This window comes from Somniosus microcephalus, chromosome 10 (genome assembly GCF_052327205.1).
Source record: "Somniosus microcephalus isolate GS21.2 chromosome 10, FLI_Smic_1.0, whole genome shotgun sequence".
NCBI classification, from domain to species: domain Eukaryota; kingdom Metazoa; phylum Chordata; class Chondrichthyes; order Squaliformes; family Somniosidae; genus Somniosus; species Somniosus microcephalus.
In genome coordinates, this window is record NC_140996.1 from 234,809,137 (window position 1) to 234,830,768 (window position 21,632).

A 21,632-nucleotide genomic window follows, 5' to 3' on the forward strand; every position below is an offset into this window, starting at 1 on the left:
TCAAGTAGAAGGCCCACCACCATCATCTCGGGGCAACTAGGGCTTGTCATCGATGCCCACATCCCGAGAATGAATAAAAAGAAGCTAGGCCACTTCAGAAGGTAGTGAGGCAATGACCTAGGGTGGGACTGGAATCGTGTGTGGGTTAGACGAGATAGGGTTGACGGCAATGTCCTCTCTAAGCTGCGTGGCCGCGCAGTAATGGGAAAGGTCCTGTGCAGGCAGGCCGCGCACTGGCTTCATTGTAAATACCGCACGCTAAAAGAAACAGGCCGCGCAGAACAAAGCGCAGCTTACAGGGAACATTGGTTGGCAGGTTTCCTGCCCTGAAGGAAATGAGTGAACACAGTTTTGTTAGAATGGGGCTTGGTTCAGGGTCATTATGTCCGGTGGCAGCTCACAAATTGCCAGATTTATTGCCATGGCAGGATTTGAACACTCAACCTCTGGGTTGCCTCCAGTCCAAAGCTGTAACCACTGGCACTAACGTACCCGAGAGCTTGTAAACTGAAACGAGAGCCACCAGCTCTTGCCTTTGACAGAATGACTTTTTATTCTTCCATTGGCACTCTTGGCCTCGCTGTCTCTGGTCACTGTCATATCATCTCCATTGCTAATGACTCCCAAGAACTTCGCTTCCTTTTTATGCCAAACACCACTTCTCCCTCCATTCTAGTCTCTAGTCCCGTTGAATGCTGTTTCCATGTCTCTAGTCCCGTTGAATGCTGTTTCCATGTCTCCCTAGCCCCGTTGAATGCGGTTTCCATGTCTCTAGTCCCGTTGAATGCTGTTTCCATGTCTCTCTAGTCCCGTTGAATGCTGTTTCCATGTCTCTCTAGTCCTGTTGAATGCTGTTTCCATGTCTCTCTAGTCCCGTTGAATGCTGTTTCCATGTCTCTAGTCCTGTTGAATGCTGTTTCCATGTCTCTCTAGTCCCGTTGAATGCTGTTTCCATGTCTCTAGTCCTGTTGAATGCTGTTTCCATGTCTCTCTAGTCCTGTTGAATGCTGTTTCCATGTCTCTCTAGTCCCGTTGAATGCTGTTTCCATGTCTCTCTAGTCCCGTTGAATGCTGTTTCCATGTCTCTAGTCCTGTTGAATGCTGTTTCCATGTCTCTAGTCCCGTTGAATGCTGTTTCCATGTCTCTAGTCCTGTTGAATGCTGTTTCCATGTCTCTCTAGTCCCGTTGAATGCTGTTTCCATGTCTCTAGTCCCGTTGAATGCTGTTTCCATGTCTCTCTAGTCCCGTTGAATGCTGTTTCCATGTCTCTCTAGTCCTGTTGAATGCTGTTTCCATGTCTCTCTAGTCCCGTTGAATGCTGTTTCCATGTCTCTCTAGTCCCGTTGAATGCTGTTTCCATGTCTCTAGTCCCGTTGAATGCTGTTTCCATGTCTCTCTAGTCCCGTTGAATGCTGTTTCCATATCTCTCTAGTCCTGTTGAATGCAGTTTCCATGTCTCTCTAGTCCCGTTGAATGCTGTTTCCATGTCTCTAGTCCTGTTGAATGCTGTTTCCATGTCTCTCGTCCCGTTGAATGCTGTTTCCATGTCTCTCTAGTCCCGTTGAATGCTGTTTCCATGTCTCTCTAGTCCCGTTGAATGCTGTTTCCATGTCTCTAGTCCCGTTGAATGCTGTTTCCATGTCTCTCTCGTCCCGTTGAATGCTGTTTCCATGTCTCTAGTCCCGTTGAATGCGGTTTCCATGTCTCTCTAGTCCCGTTGAATGCGGTTTCCATGTCTCTCTAGTCCCGTTGAATGCGGTTTCCATATCTCGGGCGTTCCTGGGCACAATTCAAGAAGGAGTCTTGTTCGATGTTAATACTTCTCTCTCTTAACCTGTCTTGTCTCTGGTCAGCATTGCTATGATCGCTTCTCTTGTCTATTCCAACACCTCGACTGGAACTCCCTCAGCCGTTCCTTCCTCCTGCAATCTTCACTGTTTGAAATCAAAGCTTGGTATTGTTTAACAGCGACCACCTGATCGAGCTTGTTTTTTTCCTGCTCTTCAAAATTGGTGGCGTGAGCCGTGGAGTTTCTGTAAGCAGGGACAGAACCTCTCCCTCTTCCATTCAGCCGCTGAGACTCCTCTTGTCTTGCAGCTGTTTCCTGCTGTCCATGAAGGATGACAGCATTGAAGGGATTTACGACACCTTGAAGCAGTGCGCTCTGATTTCCAAGTCTGCCGGGGGGATTGGTGTTGCCGTGAGCTGTATCCGAGCGACGGGAAGCTACATCGCAGGCGTGAGTATGAAGAGCCACCAGTTTGCACTGTAGACACGGGTAGCCTATGGGTGTCCATGCTGTCTGCTATTCAGGAGAGTGCAGAGCATTTCATCGCAATTACTGCACAGAAATGGGCCATTCGGCCCAACTGCTCCGTGCCGGTGTTTCTGCTCCACACCAGCCTCCTCCCCACCCTCTGCATCTCACCCCATCAGCATATCCTTCTATTCCTTTCTCCCTCATGTGTTTATCTAGCTTCCCCTTAAATGTATCTATAATATTCGCCTCAACCACTCCCTGTGGTAGCGAGTTCCACATTCTCACCACTCTCTGGGTAAAGAAGTTTCTCCTGAATTCCCGATTGGATTTATTAGTGACTATCTTTATTCAAGAAGAGTAGCAGGGATAAACCAGGGAATTACAGGCCAGTGAGCCTAACATCTGTGGTAGGGAAATTATTGGAAAAAATTCTGAGGGACAAAATTAGTCACCACTTGGAGAGGCAAGGATTAATCGGGGATAGTCAGCATGGCTTTGTCAAGGGTAAATCATGTCTGACCAATCTGATTGAATTTTTCGAGGGGGTGACTAGGTGTGTGGATGTGGTTTACATGGACTTCAGTAAAGCTTTTGACAAAGTCCCGCATAGGAGACTGGTCAAGAAGGTAAGAGCCCATGGGATCCAGGGTGCCTTGGTGCGTTGGATCCTAAACTGGCTGAGTGGCAGGAGGCAGAGGGTGATGGTCGAAGGTTGCTTTTGTGACTGGAAGCCTGTGTCCAGTGGGGTACCTCAGGGATCGGTGCTGGGTCCCTTGCTGTTTGTGATTTACATAAATGATTTGGATGAGAATGTAAAAGGTATGATCAGTAAGTTCGCAGATGACACGAAAATTGGTGGGGTGGTAAATTGCGAGGAGGAAAGCCTCAGGCTACAGGACAATATAAACGGGTTGGTCAGATGGGCGGAAAAGTGGCAAATGGAATTTAACCCTGAAAAGTGCGAGGTGATGCATTTTGGACGGACAAATAAGGCAGGGGAATACACAATGAGTGGTAGGACCCTAGGAAGTACAGAGGGTCAGAGGGACCTTGGTGTACATGTACATAGATCCCTGAAGGCAGCGGAACAGGTAGATAAGGTGGTTAAAAAGGCATATGGGATACTTGCCTTCATTAGCCGAGGCATAGAATATAAGAGCAGGGAGGTTATGATGGAGCTGTACAAAACGCTGGTAAGGCCACAGCTGGAGTACTGTGTGCAGTTCTGGTCGCCTCACTATAGGAAGGATGTGATTGCTTTGGAGAGGGTGCAGAGAAGATTCACCAGGATGTTACCTGGGATGGAGCGCCTCAGCTATGAAGAAAGACTAAACAGGCTGGGGTTTTCCTTGGAGCAAAGAAGGCTGAGGGGGGACCTGGTTAAGGTGTACAAAATGATGAGGGGCATAGATAGGGTAGACAAAGAGGAACTTTTCCCCTTAGTAGGGGGGTCAATAACAAGGGGGCATAGATTCAGGGTAAGGGGCAGGAGATTTAGAGGGGATTTGAGGAGGAACTTTTTCACCCAGAGGGTGGTTGGAATCTGGAACTCACTGCCTGAAAGGGTGGTAGAGGCAGGAACCCTCACAACATTCAAGAAGCATTTGGATGAGCACTTGAAATGCCATTGCATACAAGGCTATGGACCAAATGCTGGAAAATGGGATTAGACTAGACAGGGATTGATGGACGGCGCAGACACGATGGGCCGAAGGGCCTCTTTCTGTGCTGTAAAACTCTATGACTCTATCTTATATTGATGGCCCCTAGTTCTGGGCTCGCCCACAAGTGGAAACATCTTCTCTACATCTAACCTATCGAACCCCATCATAATTTTAAAGCGCTCTATCGTGTCGCCCTCAGACTGTGACTCACCGTCGCCATTATTGGCGCGTTGGGTGACGGACGGCGTGAGTGTGGGGGCGGGGTGGTTGGAGGTTGTGTTTCCAAATGTTGAAAATGTGTTTCTTTACTCCTGATTGCATGCTGCTTGTATCTTAACACTCACCCAGTCCTGTTCGCCCATCACCCGCTGTGCTCACTGCCCCGTGTCCTAACTCACACCCAGTCCCGTTCACCCATCACCCCCTGTGCTCACTGCCCCGTGTCCTAACTCACACCCAGTCCCGTTCACCCATCACCCCCTGTGCTCACTGCTCCGTGTCCTAACTCACACCCAGTCCCGTTCACCCATCACCCTCTGTGCTCACTGCCCCGTGTCCTAACTCACACCCAGTCCCGTTCACCCATCGCCCCCTGTGCTCACTGCCCCGTGTCCTAACTCGCACCAAGTCCTGTTCACCCATCGCCCCCTGTGCTCACTGCCCCATGTCCTAACTCACACCCAGTCCCGTTCACCCATCAACCCCTGTGCTCACTGCCCCGTGTCCTAACTCACACCAAGTCCTGTTCACCCATCGCCCCCTGTGCTCACTGCCCCATGTCCTAACTCACACCCAGTCCCGTTCACCCATCAACCCCTGTGCTCACTGCCCCGTGTCCTAACTCACACCCAGTCCCGTTCACCAATCACCCCGTGCTCACTGCCCCGTGTCCTAACTCACACCCAGTCCCGTTCACCCATCACCCCCTGTGCTCACTGCCCCGTGTCCTAACTCACACCCAGTCCCGTTCACCCATCACCCCCTGTGCTCACTGCCCCGTGTCCTAACTCACACCCAGTCCCGTTCACCAATCACCCCGTGCTCACTGCCCCGTGTCCTAACTCACACCCAGTCCCGTTCACCCATCACCCCCTGTGCTCACTGCCCCGTGTCCTAACTCACACCAAGTTCTGTTCACCCATCACCTCTGCTTGCTGACCTACATTGGCTCCCGGTCTGGCAACGCCTCAATTAAAAAATTCTCATCCTTGTTTTCAAATCCCTCCGGCCTCGCCCCTCCCTATCTCTAACCTCCTTCAGCCCCACAACCCCCTGAAATCTCTGCGCCGCTCTAATTCTGGCCTCTTGAGCATCCCTGATTATAATCGTTCCACCATTGGCGGCCGTGTCTTCAGCTGCCTGGGCCCCGAGCTCTGGAATTCCCTCCCGAAACCTCTCCGCCTCTCTCTTTGACCAAGCTTTTGGTCACCTGCCCTAATATCTCCATGTGTGTGTCTTGGAGTCAGTTATTTGTTTGATAATCGCTCCTGTGGAGCGCCTTGGGATGTTTTTACTACGTTGAAGGTGCTATATAAATACAAGTCATTGTTGTACATTGATAATAACTGGTCTTATCGTTTCAGACTAATGGAAACAGCAATGGCCTTGTCCCGATGCTGCGGGTTTACAATAACACAGCACGTTACGTGGACCAGGGAGGAAACAAGGTGAGTGCGTCAATATCTGAGAAATGCCAGCTATAGTTACATGCTGGAAATACTCGGGCCAGGCAGCATCTGTAGAGAGAGAAACCGTGTGCGTTTTTGGTCCATGACCTTTTGTCAGAACTGGAAAAAGTTAGAGATTTAACAATCTATAAGCAAGTACAGAGGCAGTAAAGGGGGGGGGAACGGCGGCCCGGCCCCTGCCTTCATCACTCTCTCTACTTGGTTGACTCAAGGGGGGGCAGAGCCATAAAATTCGAGCTAGGCAATTGAGGCGTGAAATCAGGAAGCCTGTTTTCACACTCTGGGTAGTGGAAATCTGGAACGCCACCCCCCCCCCCCCCCCCCCCCCAAAAAGGCTGATGCTGGGGGGGGTCAATTGAAATTTTCGAGGATGTGATCGCTAGGTTTTTATTAGGCGAGGGTGTTGCAGGATATGGAGCAAAGGCAGGTGAATGGAGTTGAGTTACAGACCAGCCATGATCTGATTGAATGGTCAACAGGTTCGAGGGGCTGAATGTCCTAGCCATGTTTGTAAGTGGAGTCTTGATGTTTTGGGGACTGTGTAATGGAACTTGTTTTAATTCCCAGTCTGTGCTGAGTTAACTGGTGTCCCTCAGCAGTAATTGAGTGGTTTCAGCACCCTTTGGGTGGGGGGGCCTCTGTTCGCAAGGGCATGTGTACTTTGTTGCAGCCGTAGTCCACTGCATAAATTCACGTGAATGGCCACTCCTCTCCGCTGTACCTGAATGAAGCTTTAGGGTAAGTGGTATCTTCAGTCCTTGCTTGTGTTTAGAAACGGGTTCAGAAGGAAATGCGAGTCGTTGTAGCGCAGCTTGAGAATTGGCAGTGAGGGAGTTGATCTGAGTGTTTGCTCTGCTCTCTTGCTGCAGAGACCCGGGGCCTTCGCCATTTACCTGGAGCCCTGGCACATGGACATCTTCGACTTCTTGGATTTAAAGAAGAACACCGGGAAGGAGGAGCAGCGAGCTCGCGATCTCTTCTACGCACTTTGGATCCCGGATCTCTTCATGAGGCGCGTAGAGAACAACCAGGTAAGCATGTCCTGGGGGGGGGGGGAGGTGCTGAGAGTCAGAAATTGATCGCTCTTAGATTGAGAAGCAGAGACGATGGTCGGGGGCCTAAAGCACAGGAAGTCCTAACGTTGGGGATAAGGCAAGTTCATGAGTCACTACAGCACCGTTCATGAGCTCAATGTCCCAAAGTGCTTTACAGCCAATGAAGTACTTTGTGAAGTGTAGTCACTGTTGTAATGTGGGAAACGCGGCAGCCAATTTGTGCACAGCAAGCTCCCACAAACAGCAAGATGATGATGACCAGATCATCTGTTTTTTTGTGATGTTGATTTGAGGAATAAATATTGGCCCCAGAACCCTGGGGAGAACTCCCTTGCTCTTGGAATAGTGGCTGTGGGATCTTTTACGTCCTCCTGCGCGCGCAGATTGGGCCTCTGTTTAACGTCTCGGGCCCCTCCGACAGTGCGGCGCTCCCTCAGCACCGCCCCTCCGACAGTGCGGCGCTCCCTCAGTACCGCCCCTCCGACAGTGCGGCGCTCCCTCAGTACCGCCCCTCCGACAGTGCGGCGCTCCCTCAGTACCGCCCCTCCGACAGTGCGGCGCTCCCTCAGTACCGCCCCTCCGACAGTGCGGCGCTCCCTCAGTACCGCCCCTCCGACAGTGCGGCGCTCCCTCAGTACCGCCCCTCCGACAGTGCGGCGCTCCCTCAGTGCCGCAATGGGAGTGTCGGCTTAGATTTTGTGCTCAAATCGCTGGAGTGGGACTTGAACCCACGACCTTCTGACTGAGGCGAATGTGCTGCCCACGACTGACACCAATCACTGCTTGATTACAGCGGATATACGGCACAGAAACAGGCCATTCGGCCCAACCAGTCCACACTGGCATTTATGCTGCACTCGAGCCTCCTCCCGTCTTTCCTCGTCTAAATCTATCAGCATAACCCTCTATTCCTTTCTCCCTCATGCTTTTCCAGCCTCCCCTTAAATATATCGATACTATTCGCCTCACCCACTCCCTGTGGCAGCGAGTTCCACATTCTCACCACTCTCTGGGTAAAGAGGTTTCTCCTGAATCCCCGATTGGATTTCTTGGTGACTATCTTATATTGACGGCCTCTAGTGATGCTCTTCCCAACAAGTGGAAACATTCTCTGTGGCCACTCTATCAAAACCGTTCATAATTTTAAAGACCTCTATTAGGCCACCCCTCGGCCTCCTGTTTTCAACCCAGCCTGTTCATCCTTTCCTGATATGTATACCCTCGCATTTCTGGTATCATCCTTGTAAATCTTCTCTGCACCCTCTCCAGTGCCTCTATATCCTTTCTATAATATGGTGACCAGAACTGTACGCAGTACTCCAAGTGCGGTCTAACCAAGGTTCGATACAGGTTTAGCATAACTTCCCTACTTTTCAATTCTATCCCTCTAGAAATAAACCCTAGTGCTTGGTTTGCTGTTTTTATGGCCTTGTTAACCCGTGTCGCAACTTTTAGTGATTTGTGTATTTGTACTCCGAGATCCCTTTGTTCCTCTACCCCACCCAGACTCGCACCCTCCAAGTGATAAGTGACCTCCCTATTCTTCCTACCAAAATGTAATACCTCACATTTATCTGTTGAACTTCATTTACCAATTATATTCCTATTCTGCAAGTTTATTAATGTCTCGTTCTTGGCTGCAGAGGCTGCTATTCTGCTGCCTCCCCACCCCGGGGCAGCCTTCTGAGCCGCGGTGCCTTGGTCTGCATTGTGGCTGGCCTCCCTGCAATCTTTCTCCTTGTCCTCGGGTAGCGAGTACTTTGTACCTATTAGACAATACCAGTGTCTGCGGGACGACCTCCTCAACCTCTCCTAAATCCCTGCTACCTGTCTCCCTGGCAGTCACACCTTCCCCTTCCTGAACTTATGATTTCCTCTGGGGTGTGACTGCATTCTGGATAAATCTGTGCAGAAATTCCTCCCCTTCCCTTATGTGTCGGAGCGCCTCCAGCTCAATGACTCTGAGCCGGAGAGATTCGAGATGGAGACCATCTCCTGCAGACGGGTTCGCTCGGGACAGTCTCGTTGTCCATAAACTCCCACATACAGGAAACTTTGTGCAATCCGGCACCGACGGGACCGAGCTGTTGCCGTCCCATCAAAACTGCCGGACAAACCAGCGCTAATGTTAAAACATACGGAAGCTTTTGAGCTCCGTATCTAGCAACAAACCCTGTTGCTTTACAGCTTCTAAACAGTCGGCCGTAGCTTGCAAGCGTCTCTGTAGCTAAGCAACAGCTTTAGCTAGACCTTGCAGAGCCTGACTGGTGAAAAAAAAGCAACGAAAAGAAAAAAAAACTGACTGAACCGACTCCTGATTTGCCGGTGGCGCGAGCATTCCGGACAGTTAACCTCCGGATAAACCAGTTTCCTGGACTGCCGTCCAGGCACACGTCCTGCCGTCCGGGCGCACGACCTGCCGTCCGGGCGCACGACCTGCCGTCCGGGCGCACGACCTGCCGTCCGGGCGCACGTCCTGCCGTCCGGGCGCACGTCCTGCCGTCCGGGCGCACGTCCTGCCGTCCGGGCGCACGTCCTGCCGTCCGGGCGCACGTCCTGCCGTCCGGGCGCACGACCTGCCGTCCAGGCACACGTACTGCAGTCCAGGCACACGACCTGCCGTCCAGGCACACGACCTGCCGTCCAGGCCGTCCAGGCACACGTACTGCCGTCCAGGCGCACGACCTGCCGTCCTGGCGCACGACCTGCCGTCCTGGCGCACGACCTGCCGTCCAGGCGCACGTACTGCCGTCCAGGCACACGACCTGCCGTCCAGGCACACGTACTGCCGTCCAGGCACACGACCTGCCGTCCAGGCACACGACCTGCCGTCCAGGCACACGACCTGCCGTCCAGGCACACGTACTGCCGTCCAGGCACACGTACTGCCGTCCAGGCACACGACCTGCCGTCCAGGCACACGACCTGCCGTCCAGGCACACGTACTGCCGTCCAGGCACACGACCTGCCGTCCAGGCACACGACCTGCCGTCCAGGCACACGACCTGCCGTCCAGGCACACGTACTGCCGTCCAGGCACACGTACTGCCGTCCAGGCACACGACCTGCCGTCCAGGCACACGTCCTGCCGTCCATGCACACGTCCTGCCGTCCATGCACATGTACTGCCCTGCCATAGCTTGGTCCAGCCTTATTTTATTTATTTAATTAGTTAAAAGTCTTTATTCAACAATTATTTATTTATAGTTATTAATTAGTTTAACTAGTTTAGCTATACATTTAATACATTGCTTTGTAATTTCCTGCACCTAGTGTAAACCACTGTCCTAGGTTAGAGAGAACAGAGAGGGGAAAAAACATAATACTCACCAACCAATCACCTACCTACGTCACACCTTATTTTTTTGGAAATCGCCGAAGATCCTTGATAATCACGTGCGGTATAACCTGTAGGATTTGAAAGACCGAACCCTACAATTTGCATATCCCACATTTGCAAATACACGGCAGATGCAATATAACGTGGATAAATGTGAAGTGGTCCACTTTGGTAGGAAAAATGGAAAGGCAGAGTATTATTTAAATGGTGATAGTGGGAAATGCTGATGTACAAGGACACCCAGATCCCTTTGTACCAGTCACTGAAAGCAAACATGCCGGTGCAGCGCGCAGCAAGGCAAATGGTATGTTGGCCTTCATTGCAAGAGGATTTGAGTACAGGAGCAAGGATGTCTTACTACAGTTGTACAGGGCCTTGGTGAGACCACACCTGGAGTATTGTGTGCAGTTTTGGTCTCCTTACCTAAGAGAGGATATACTTGCCATAGAGGGAGTGCAGCGAAGGTTCACCAGACTGATTCCTGGGATGGCAGGACTGTCGTATGAGGAGAGATTGGGTCGACTAGGCCTGTATTCACTAGAGTTTAGAAGAATGAGAAGGGATCTCATTGAAACGTATAAAATTCTGACGGCTAGACAGACTGGATGCAGGGAGGATGTTTCCCCTGGCTGGGGGGGGTTACAGTCTCGGGATACGTTGTTGGACATTTCGGACTGAGATGAGAAATTTCTTCGCTCGGAAGGTGGTGAACCTGTGGAACAGAAAGCTGTGGAGGCCAAGTTACAATATATTTAAGGAGAGATAGATAGATTTCTAGACACAAAAGGCATCAAGGGGTATGGGGAAGAGAGCGGGAATCTGGTATTGAGGTAGAGGATCAGCCACGATCATATTGAATGGCGGAGCAGGCTCGAAGGGCCGACTCCTGCTATTTTTCTACGTTTCTAAGAGGGGTAATGCAGTAGGGTAGGTGTGGTCTGGAAGCGGGGTGCACTGTCTGATCCACTCCGCCTGATCGGTGCAGACAGGATTTAGAACTCTGGCATTGGTCAGCCTGGGTCGGGAGTTGGAATTGGGGGCGCGGCGGGGTTTGGGGGCGAGGCGGGGGTTTGGGGGCGAGGCGGGGTGAATGGGCTCTGTCTGTACTGTAGTCTCTCTGCACATTGTACTCAACGCTCTGATTTTTGCAGGACTGGTCTTTGATGTGTCCCCATGATTGCCCGGGCCTGGATGATTGCTGGGGAGAGGAGTTTGAGGCTCTGTATGAGAGGTAAGAAAACCCTTTACCCTGCAAGCAGGAAAAGGTGAGCACCTTGACTCGCGATGCAAAGATCTGAAGCAATGACGTGCATTCCTAAACTCCTTTCACAACCTCAGAGCATCCCAAAGCACTTTATAGCCAATGAACTATTTTTTGAAGTGTAGTCACTGTTGTAATGTAGGAAACGCAGTAGCCAATTTGTGCACAGCAAGCTCCAACAAACATCGATGTGAGAATGACCAGACCATCTGTTTTAGTGATGTTGGTTGAGGGATAAATATTGGCCCCAGGGCACCGGGGAGAACTCCCCCTGCTCTTCTTTGAAATAGTGGCCGTGGGTACAGGTCTCACTAACACTGGGGTACAGTACTGGTGGGTACAGGTCTGTCAGTGTATAACACTGGGGTACAGTACTGGTGGGTACAGGTCTGTCACTGTATAACACTGGGGTACAGTACTGGTGGGGACAGGACTGTCAGTGTATAACACGGGTACAGTACTGGTGGGTACAGGTCTGTCAGTGTATAACATTGGGGTACAGTACTGGTGGGTACAGGTCTGTCAGTGTATAACACTGGGGTACAGTACTGGTGGGTACAGGTCTGTCACTGTATAACACGGGTACAGTACTGGTGGGTACAGGTCTGTCACTATAACACTGGGGTACAGTACTGGTGGGTACAGGTCTGTCAGTGTATAACACTGGGGTACAGTACTGGTGGGGACAGGACTGTCAGTGTATAACACGGGTACAGTACTGGTGGGTACAGGTCTGTCACTGTATAACACTGGGGTACAGTACTGGTGGGGACAGGACTGTCCATGTATAACACGGGTACAGTACTGGTGGGGACAGGTCTGTCAGTGTATAACATTGGGGTACAGTACTGGTGGGTACAGGTCTGTCAGTGTATAACACTGGGGTACAGTACTGGTGGGTACAGGTCTGTCACTGTATAACACGGGTACAGTACTGGTGGGTACAGGTCTGTCACTATAACACTGGGGTACAGTACTGGTGGGTACAGGTCTGTCAGTGTATAACACTGGGGTACAGTACTGGTGGGTACAGGTCTGTCACTGTATAACACGGGTACAGTACTGGTGGGTACAGGTCTGTCACTATAACACTGGGGTACAGTACTGGTGGGTACAGGTCTGTCAGTGTATAACACTGGGGTACAGTACTGGTGGGGACAGGACTGTCAGTGTATAACACGGGTACAGTACTGGTGGGTACAGGTCTGTCACTGTATAACACTGGGGTACAGTACTGGTGGGGACAGGACTGTCCATGTATAACACGGGTACAGTACTGGTGGGTACAGGTCTGTCAGTGTATAACACTGGGGTACAGTACTGGTGGGGACAGGACTGTCAGTGTATAACACGGGTACAGTACTGGTGGGTACAGGTCTGTCACTGTATAACACGGGTACAGTACTGGTGGGTACAGGTCTGTCGTATTGCAGAACTTTGCTATGAATGAAAGATCAGACAATAAAGTTGGATGGAAATTACAAAACAAATGGGCTGTTTGCTCCAACCAGTCTGTGTTGATGTTTGTCGTCCACATGATTTGTAATTCTAGTCCCATGTGCCCCCCCCCCTCTGTTCCCACATCCCTTTATTCCCCGTTCCTTCAACCACCTATGCAACCTGTTCTTTGTCAAAAGTGAATTGGTTTAAACATAAGTAGGAACAGGAGTCGGCCATTCGGCCCCTCGAGCCTGCTCCGCCATTCAATAAGATCACGGCTGATCTTCAACCTCAACTCCACTTTCCCGGCCGATCCCCATATCCCTTGATTCCCTTAATATCTAAAACTCTTATCGATCTCTGTCTTGAATATACTCAATGAGCCTCCACAGCCCTCTGGGGTAGAGGATTCCAAAGTGGGCATTTCCCTCTGAAGTACAGGTGCTGACGTGTGGAGTAACCCCAGTGACTATTCAAATATCAGATTGCCCGCCCTCCTCACTGTGACCCGACAGCCTCTGCTACAAACCTGCTGTGTCTCTGCAGGTACGAGAAAGAGGGGCGCACGCGCAAGGTGGTGAAGGCGCAGCAGCTGTGGCATGCAATCATCGAGTCGCAGACTGAGACGGGAACTCCCTACATGCTGTACAAAGATGCCTGCAACAGGAAGAGTAACCAGCAGAACTTGGGCACCATTAAATGCAGCAACCTGTGCACCGAGATAGTGGAGTACACCAGTCCCAACGAGGTGAGCCGAGGGCACATTTAGATATTGCCCAGTTAACTTGTGAAATGCTGATCAAGCCCCGAGAGCGAGTGTTTAAAATCACTGCCAGCAGATCTTAACTGACAGCCGCAGAGCCGAGTGTTTCTAATTGACCTTTCTCTCAATCGGGGTGTTAAATCATTAACATGCTAACTACTAGCGTTCTGCCACAGTTCGACAAAGAAAGACTTGTATTTCTCCAGCGCCTTTCACAACCTCAGGACGTCCCAAAGCGCTTTACAGCCAATGGAGTACTTTGTGAGGTGTAGTCACTGTTGTAATGTAGGAAACGCAGCAGCCAATTTGCACACAGCAAGCTCCCACAAACAGCAATGTAACAGATCATCTGTTATTGGTTGAGGGGTAAATATTGGCCAGGACAGTGGAGAACTCCCCAGCTTTTCCTCAAAATAGTGCCGTGGGATCTTTTACGTCCACCTGAGGGCAGACAGGGCCTCTGTTTAACGTCTCGTCCGACAGTACAGCACTCCCTCGGTACTCTTCCTTCTTGGGCAGTCCCTTGGAACCGAGGATGACTTGCTTCCACATTAAAAATGAGTTCTCAGGTGACTGATGAGTCCAATGCGGGACCTACAGTCTCTGTCACAGGTGGGGCAGACGGTGGTTGAAGGGGTGGGTGGATGGGGTGCTTGGGTTGACGTGCGCTGTTTGCGCTTGGCTTCCGCTTGTTCCCGACGAAGAGACTCGAGGTGTTCGGCGCCTTCCCGGATGCTTCTCTACTTTGCGGTCTTGGGCCAGGGATTTCCAGGTGTCGGGGGATGTTGCACTTTTTCAAGGAGGCTTTGAGGGTGTCCTTGTCCCTCAGTACTGCGCAGGGAGTGTCAGCCTGGATTATGGGCTTGTCTCTGGGGTGGGGCTTCAACCCACAGCATTCTGCCAGAGGCGCGAGTGATCATTGTGTGCAGTACAGTATATTTATCTAGTTAACTTTGCAGCATCGTTCTCAAGGTTGCTCCACATAACATTGTGTGATGCGTGTGGTCTAACTCAAATTTGACAGGTTTTTACCAATTGCCACTCTGAAGAAACCTGGTAATTAAGGGTTGGCTATTGGTGAAAACCAGTTTTTGAAGGGCCAAGATCATTGCTTTTCCTGGCCTCTAGAGGGCCAGTTGCAGCACAACAAACTCTGAATTTGGTTAACTCGGCATAGGCTGGTGTTTGAAGCTGGTGCATCTCTGAAAGGTGCCTTTACTCGCTTGGCCACTGGGGGAAGCTCTCCTCTGGATCGTCCATCACTGCTGTTACTGTATTGACTATCTCTACGCCCTGCTCCCTGATACTTGAGGCTGATTCCACATCCCTGGTTTGCTTTTTGTCGGCAGGTCGCAGTTTGCAACTTGGCTTCGCTGGCGCTGAATGTGTACGTCACCGCAGATCGCACCTACGACTTCAGCAAACTAGCCGACGTCACGCGGGTGGCAGTTAGAAACCTGAATAAAATCATCGATGTGAACTGCTATCCGATTCCTGAGGTAGGTCAAGAGTCGGAGGGGTGGAGAGGCTGTGCTGGGGACTCCCCGTTCTGTTAGATTGTGGGTGGAGTCGGGCTGAGGGGCGTGTGGTGTGGGCAGGTGCGGTTGATCTTTGAATAAGGGTCAGGCTTGTTTGGGTTTAATGAGTTTTCCCTTTAGGTGTTGGGCCTTGGGTTTTGCTTAAAATGGCAGGACAGAAAGAGGCCATTTGGCCAACGAATGCAACAATGACCAGATAATCTGTCTGTGGGGTTGATTGAAGGATAAATATTGACCAAGACAGTGGGGAGAACTCCCCTGTTCTTCTTCAAAATAGTGGCCATAGGATCCTTATGTCCACCCAAGAGTAGACGGGGCCTCTGTTTAACGTCTCGTCTGAAACACGGCACCTCCGACAGTGCAGCACTCCCTCCGTACTGCACCTCTGACAGTGCAGCACTCCCTCAGTAATGGAACTGGGAGTGTCGGCCTGGATTTTGTGCTCAAGTCTGGAGTGGGGCTTGAGCCCACAACCTTCTGACCGAGGGTGCTACCCACGGCTGACTGAGGCTGTTGCAGGATCTGGGACATTACTGATCAAACGTTAGGAATCACATTGCTTGAGATGAGAGTGTTTAACCTGCTTGCTGAGTGCTTTTCCTCCCCCCCCCCCCCCCCCATTTGTGTCTTTTTAGGCAGAATATTCGAACAAAAAGCACCGGCCGATAGGGATCGGAGTCCAGGGGCTAGCGGATGCCTTCATTCTGATGCGCTACCCCTTTGAAAGCGAGGAAGCTCAGAAACTCAACACCCAGATTTTTGAGACTATTTACTACGCAGCACTGGATGCGAGTTGTGCCCTGGCCAAGAACCTGGGCCCTTACGAGAGTTACCAGGGCTGCCCCGTCAGCAAAGGGGTGAGTGGTTCTGGTGAAGCAGTTTGCCTCTAGCACAAGGCACTCCTGGTACGGACCTGTTCCAGCTCCACATTCCACCCTCGGTGCTGCACAGATTCCTGTTGATTATCTCTGGCCTCCTTTTATAACCATTCAGGTTCCCGACATCTTGGGTTTTATTAATTCTCGGGATGTGGGCGTGGCCGGCAATGCCAGCTTTTCTCACCTGTCACTAGTTGCCCTGGGAAGGTGATGGTGGGCTGCCTTGAGCAACTGAGGGTCTTGCTGGGCCCACTTCAGAGGGCAACAGTGTCGACCGTGTGGGTGTTAGACTGGAGTCACATAGGCCCGTCGGGGTAAGGACGACTGGCCTCCTTCCCTAGAGGGCAGCCGCCAACCAGTTGGGTTTTGATTGACAGCTTCATGGTCACTTTTACTGATCGGAGCTTTTTATTTCCAGATTTTACAGTATGATTTAAAATTCTCAAAGTGCCCTGGTGGGATTTGAACTCGCGTTCTCTGGATTATTAGTCCAGTAACATAACCACCGCGCTACTGTACCCAATTAACTGATCTAATTCAAGGGGCTGACTCCCTGTTTTACGAAGGGGAAATGTCCAGCTTTTCTCACCTGTCACTAGTTGCCCTGGGAAGGTGATGGTGGGCTGCCTTGAGCAACTGAGGGCTTAGTGACTGTGGGCCACAGACGAGGCCTGATTGACTGACACTGGGCGATTGAAATATCTGCTGATACTTGCTCACACCAAGTATGGGTATTTGGATAAAGTGCGAGAGGACAGCTTGTGTCTGGAACCATTACAGCAGCATGTGTAGGTGATGTAAGGAGCGAAGAGTAATCAAATGCCTGGAAAATGTCCTGTGTGAACTGTGCCAGTGATTATTATTGATGTAGCTAATACATCTGTATCGCCTGCATTTAGAGAACAAGGAGCAAATGGACTTCAGGCAGGTTTGGAGATTTCAGGCATTCAGCAACTGTAGCCAGCACTCCCAATGGGCTAGATACAGAGTAAAGCTCCCTCTACACTGTCCCATCAAACACTCCCAGGGCAGGTACAGCATGGGTTAGATACAGAGTAAAGTTCCCTCTACACTGCCCCATCAAACACTCCCAGGGCAGGTACAGCACGGGATTAGATACAGAGTAAAGCTCCCTCTACACTGTCCCATCAAACACTCCCAGGGCAGGTACAGCATGGGTTAGATACAGAGTAAAGCTCCCTCTACACTGCCCCATCAAACACTCCCAGGGCAGGTACAGCACGGGTTAGATACAGAGTAAAGCTCCCTCTACACTGTCCCATCAAACACTCCCAGGGCAGGCACAGCACGGGTTAGATACAGAGTAAAGCTCCCTCTACACTGCCCCATCAAACACTCCCAGGGCAGGTACAGCATGGGTTAGATACTGAGTAAAGCTCCGTCTACACTGTCCCATCAAACACTCCCAGGGCAGGTACAGCATGGGTTAGATACAGAGTAAAGCTCCCTCTACACTGTCCCCATCAAACACTCCCAGGGCAGGTACAGCACGGGTTAGATACAGAGTAAAGCTCCCTCTACACTGCCCCATCAAACACTCCCAGGGCAGGTACAGCATGGGTTAGATACAGAGTAAAGCTCCGTCTACACTGTCCCATCAAACACTGCAATGCCCCCATGTCACGGTGAGCCGTGTGCACGATGCGGGATTGCAGTGCCCTGACTAGGATCAGATTATGTGCAGTGTCTGTTTTATCGTAACATTTTCAGACCATGTGGTGCATTCTTCTGTACTAACCAGGACATAACCCAGTGACTGCCTCACGCTGACTGCTCTGCTTTCAGATCCTTCAGTATGACATGTGGAACGTCACTCCCACTGATCTCTGGGACTGGAAGGGGCTAAAGGAGAGGATTGCAAAGTAAGTTTCTGTAAAATAATTTTGAAGGGCTGAAGAGATCACCTTGGGGGTTCTCCATTTATTCAGTTTGATTTTTAATGGATTTGGATTAGTTGGAGGAAGGGGAGACGGAGGTGCCTGGATTCAATGTCTCCGCATTATAACAGAAACTGGCACCTCATCCAGGCAAGTGACACCCTCTGGTGGTGATGGGTCAAAAATGAGGGAGTGAGAAGGGAAGGCATGGGGGGAAATCGAGATGTGGAATAAGTTTCCAGGGAAGGACATTGAAGTAGAGCGTCCACGGGGGGGGGGGTGCAGGAGGAGGGACGGGGAGAAAGGAGGAGGGACGGGGGGGGGGGGGGTGCAGGAGGAGGGACGGGGGGGGGGGTGCAGGAGGAGGGACGGGGGGGGTGGTGCAGGAGGAGGGACGGGGGGGGGGTGCAGGAGGAGGGGGGGGGGGGGAAAGGAGGAGGGACGGGGGGGGGGGGGAAAGGAGGAGGGACGGGGGGGGGGGTGCAGGAGGAGGGACGGGGGGGGGGGGGGTGGTGCAGGAGGAGGGACGGGGGGGGGGGTGCAGGAGGAGGGACGGGGGGGGGTGCAGGAGGAGGGACCGGGGGGGGTGCAGGAGGAGGACCGGGGGGGGGGGTGCAGGAGGAGGGACGGGGGGGGGTGCAGGAGGAGGGACGGGGGGGGTGCAGGAGGAGGGACCGGGGGGGGTGCAGGAGGAGGACCGGGGGGGGGGTGCAGGAGGAGGGACGGGGGGGGGCAGGAGGAGGGACGGGGGGAGGAGGAGGGACGCGGGGGGGGGGAGGCGGGGTTGAGGGGGGGGAGGAGGAGGCGGGGTTGAGCCCTTTCATCATTTTGAACCCTCCTGTTAGATCCTCATTAACCTTCCCTCATCTGGTGAATACAGACTTAGCTTTGGAGTTCTCTCAGCTCTAAATCTCCTGTCCTTGGTACATTCCCAGTGAATCAACCTGCTACCTCTTCGAGGCTCCAATATCCTTTCTATAACTAGGTCTCTCTCTCTCTCTCCCCCACCCCACTGAATGTTACTGCAGAGCCTACATCCACTCCCCAAAATGTATAACTTCTCATTAATCTGACATTTTTCAGGCACTTTTTGAAGGTCTATATTCCCTTCAACTAGGCACTTGCTAATTTCCTAGAAGAACATAAGAATTAGGAGCAGGATTCGGCCACTCGACCCCTCGCGCCTGCTCCGACCTCAATCCCCATATCCCTTGATTCCCTTAATATTCAAAAATCTATCGAGCTCAGCCTTGAATATACTCAACGACTGAGCCTCCACAGCCCTCTGGGGCAGAGAATTCCAAAGATTCACCACCCTCTGAGAAAGAGTTTGATTAAATTTGTCAACCCTGTCCTGCCCTTTACAAATCCACCTCCGCTCCCTTATTATCAGTTATATGTGCTCACTAATGCGATCTCTAGTGGTCTGCCCGCCATTGGTGTGAAGCTACCTGGTCTGTAGCTACCTGGTTTAGAAGGAGGGATAGTTGGGTTTGATCTCTGGGTATTTGGGCCCATTGAACCTGAAAACCCTTTGCACCAGAGATGATTGCAGGGCTCTGGGGAAGGAGCAGGGGGGAGTGGGACGAATTGGAGAGCTCTTTCAAAGAGCCGGCACAGGCACGATGGGCTGAATGGCCTCCTTCTGTGCTCTATGATCTGTAATGAGAGGCAAAACTCTGATTGTTTGGGTTATGTCCTTTCTTGCATTGTTGGTGTCTCGTGTTAAACTTGGATTATTTCTTGATGTGACGAGGCCTACTAACCTCTTGCTCTTTATCTGCTCCTCTCCACATAGACATGGTGTTAGGAACAGCCTTCTGCTTGCCCCAATGCCGACTGCCTCGACAGCCCAGATCCTGGGTAACAACGAGGCGATTGAACCGTACACCAGCAACATCTACACACGCCGAGTGCTCTCTGGGGAGTTCCAGGTCAGTCAGCTTCGTAGAATGGGGTGAAAGTAATGTGGGAGCGCTGTAAAGGAATGTGAACAATAGGCGTAGTCGGCAGCTTGTGATGCTCTGTGTAATTCCTGCAGATTGTGAACCCGCATTTATTGAAGGACCTGACTGAGCGTGGGCTGTGGGGCGAGGATATGAAGAACCAGATCATTGCTCAGAATGGATCGATCCAGGTAGGAAACACTGCACCTTGCTGCTCCTCTCGTTAACTCCGATCGCTGGGGTTTGTGGAATTCGAGTTGGTCCCGTATCCATCTCGTCTCTGAGCTTCGTGTCTTGTGACCAATGTGCTATCGGACGGGGAGAGAGTGTCCTGCTGAAGCTGCTTCATTTCATAGAAACATAGAAGATAGGAGCAGGAGTAGGCCATTCGGCCCCTCGAGCCTGCTCTGCCATTCAATGCGATCATGGCTGATCATCCAAATTCAGTACCCTGTCCCTGCTTTCTCCCCATATCCCTTGATCCCTTTAGCCTCAAGAAATATATCCAACTCCTTCTTGAATATATTTAATGTATTGGCCTCTACTGCCTTCTGTGGTAGAGAATTCCACAGGTTCACCACTCTCTGGGTGAAGAAATTCCTCCTCATTTCTGTCCTAAATGGCTTACCCCTTATCCTTAGACTGTGACCCCTGGTTCTGGACTCCCCGACCATCGGGAACATCCTTCCTGCATCTAGTCTGTCCAGTCCTGTCGGAATTTTATAAGTTTCAATGAGATCCCCCCCTCATTCTTATAAACTCCAGTGAGTACAAGCCCAATCGACCCAATCTCTCTCATACGTCATTCCTGCCACCCCAGGTATCAGCCTGGTGAATCTTCGCTGAACTCCTTCCATGGCAAGAACATCCTTCCTCAGATAAGGCGACCAAAACTGCACACAATACTCAAGGTGTGGTCTCACCAAGGCCCTGTACAACTGCAGCAAGACATCCTTGTTCCTGTACTCAAACCCTCTTGCTACGAAGGCCATCATGCCATTTGCCGCCTTAACCGCCTGCTGCACCTGCATGCTTACCTTCAGCGACTGGTGCACAAGGACACCCAGGTCTCGTTGCACTTCCCCTTCTCCCAATCTATTGTCATTCAGATAATAATCTGCCTTCCTGTTTTTGCCACCAAAGTGGATAACCTCGCATTTATCCACGTTATATTGCATCTGCCATGCTTCTGCCATGCTTCTGCCCAATCACCCAACCTGTCCAAATCATACTGGAGTTTCTCGGCATCCTCCTCACAGCACACACGCCCACCCAGCTTTGTGTCGTCTGCAAATTTGGAGATATTACATCTAGTTCCCTTATCTAGATCATTAATATATATCGTGAATAGCTGGGGCCCAAGGACCGATCCCTGTGGTACCCCACTAGTCACTGCCTGCCACTCGGAAAAAGACCCATTTATTCCAACTCTTTGCTTTCTGTCTGCCAACCAGTTCTCTATCCAAGTCAATACCTTGCCCCCAATCCCATGTGCCTTAACTTTACACGCTAATCTCTTATGCGGGACCTTATCGAAAGCCTTCTGAAAGTCCAAAAACACCACATCCACTGGTTCTCCCTTATCTATTTTACCAGTGACATCCTCAAAAAATTCCAGTAGATTAGTCAAGCACGATTTACCTTTTTGTAAATCCATGTTGACTTTGTCCGATCCTGTCGCTGTTTTCCAAGTGCTCTGCTATTACATCTTTTATAATGGACTCTAGCATTTTCCCCACTACCGATGTTAGGCTTACCGGTCTGTAATTCCCTGTTTTCTCTCTACCACCTTTTTTGAATAGTGAGGTAACATTAGCTACCCTCCAATCCATGGGTACTGTTCCAGATTCCATTGAATGCTGGAAGATGATCAGCAAAGCATCAACTATTTCTAGGGCCA

General features: G+C 51.2%; 1 protein-coding gene across 3 annotated transcripts in view; it reads left to right on the forward strand.

The window, feature by feature from the left end:
- The window catches only part of rrm1 (ribonucleotide reductase M1 polypeptide), a 37,408-nt gene that overhangs the window by 10,574 nt on the left and 5,202 nt on the right, over nucleotides 1-21,632 (forward strand). For all 3 annotated transcript variants that reach the window (XM_085999823.1, XM_085999825.1, XM_085999824.1), the window contains 10 exons: nucleotides 2,099-2,240; nucleotides 5,509-5,592; nucleotides 6,483-6,644; nucleotides 11,160-11,239; nucleotides 13,256-13,457; nucleotides 14,822-14,971; nucleotides 15,646-15,867; nucleotides 17,695-17,771; nucleotides 19,585-19,720; nucleotides 19,828-19,923. In XM_085999823.1, the coding sequence (XP_085855949.1) occupies nucleotides 2,099-2,240; nucleotides 5,509-5,592; nucleotides 6,483-6,644; nucleotides 11,160-11,239; nucleotides 13,256-13,457; nucleotides 14,822-14,971; nucleotides 15,646-15,867; nucleotides 17,695-17,771; nucleotides 19,585-19,720; nucleotides 19,828-19,923 (1,351 nt within the window). The remainder of the gene's footprint in view (nucleotides 1-2,098; nucleotides 2,241-5,508; nucleotides 5,593-6,482; nucleotides 6,645-11,159; nucleotides 11,240-13,255; nucleotides 13,458-14,821; nucleotides 14,972-15,645; nucleotides 15,868-17,694; nucleotides 17,772-19,584; nucleotides 19,721-19,827; nucleotides 19,924-21,632) is intronic.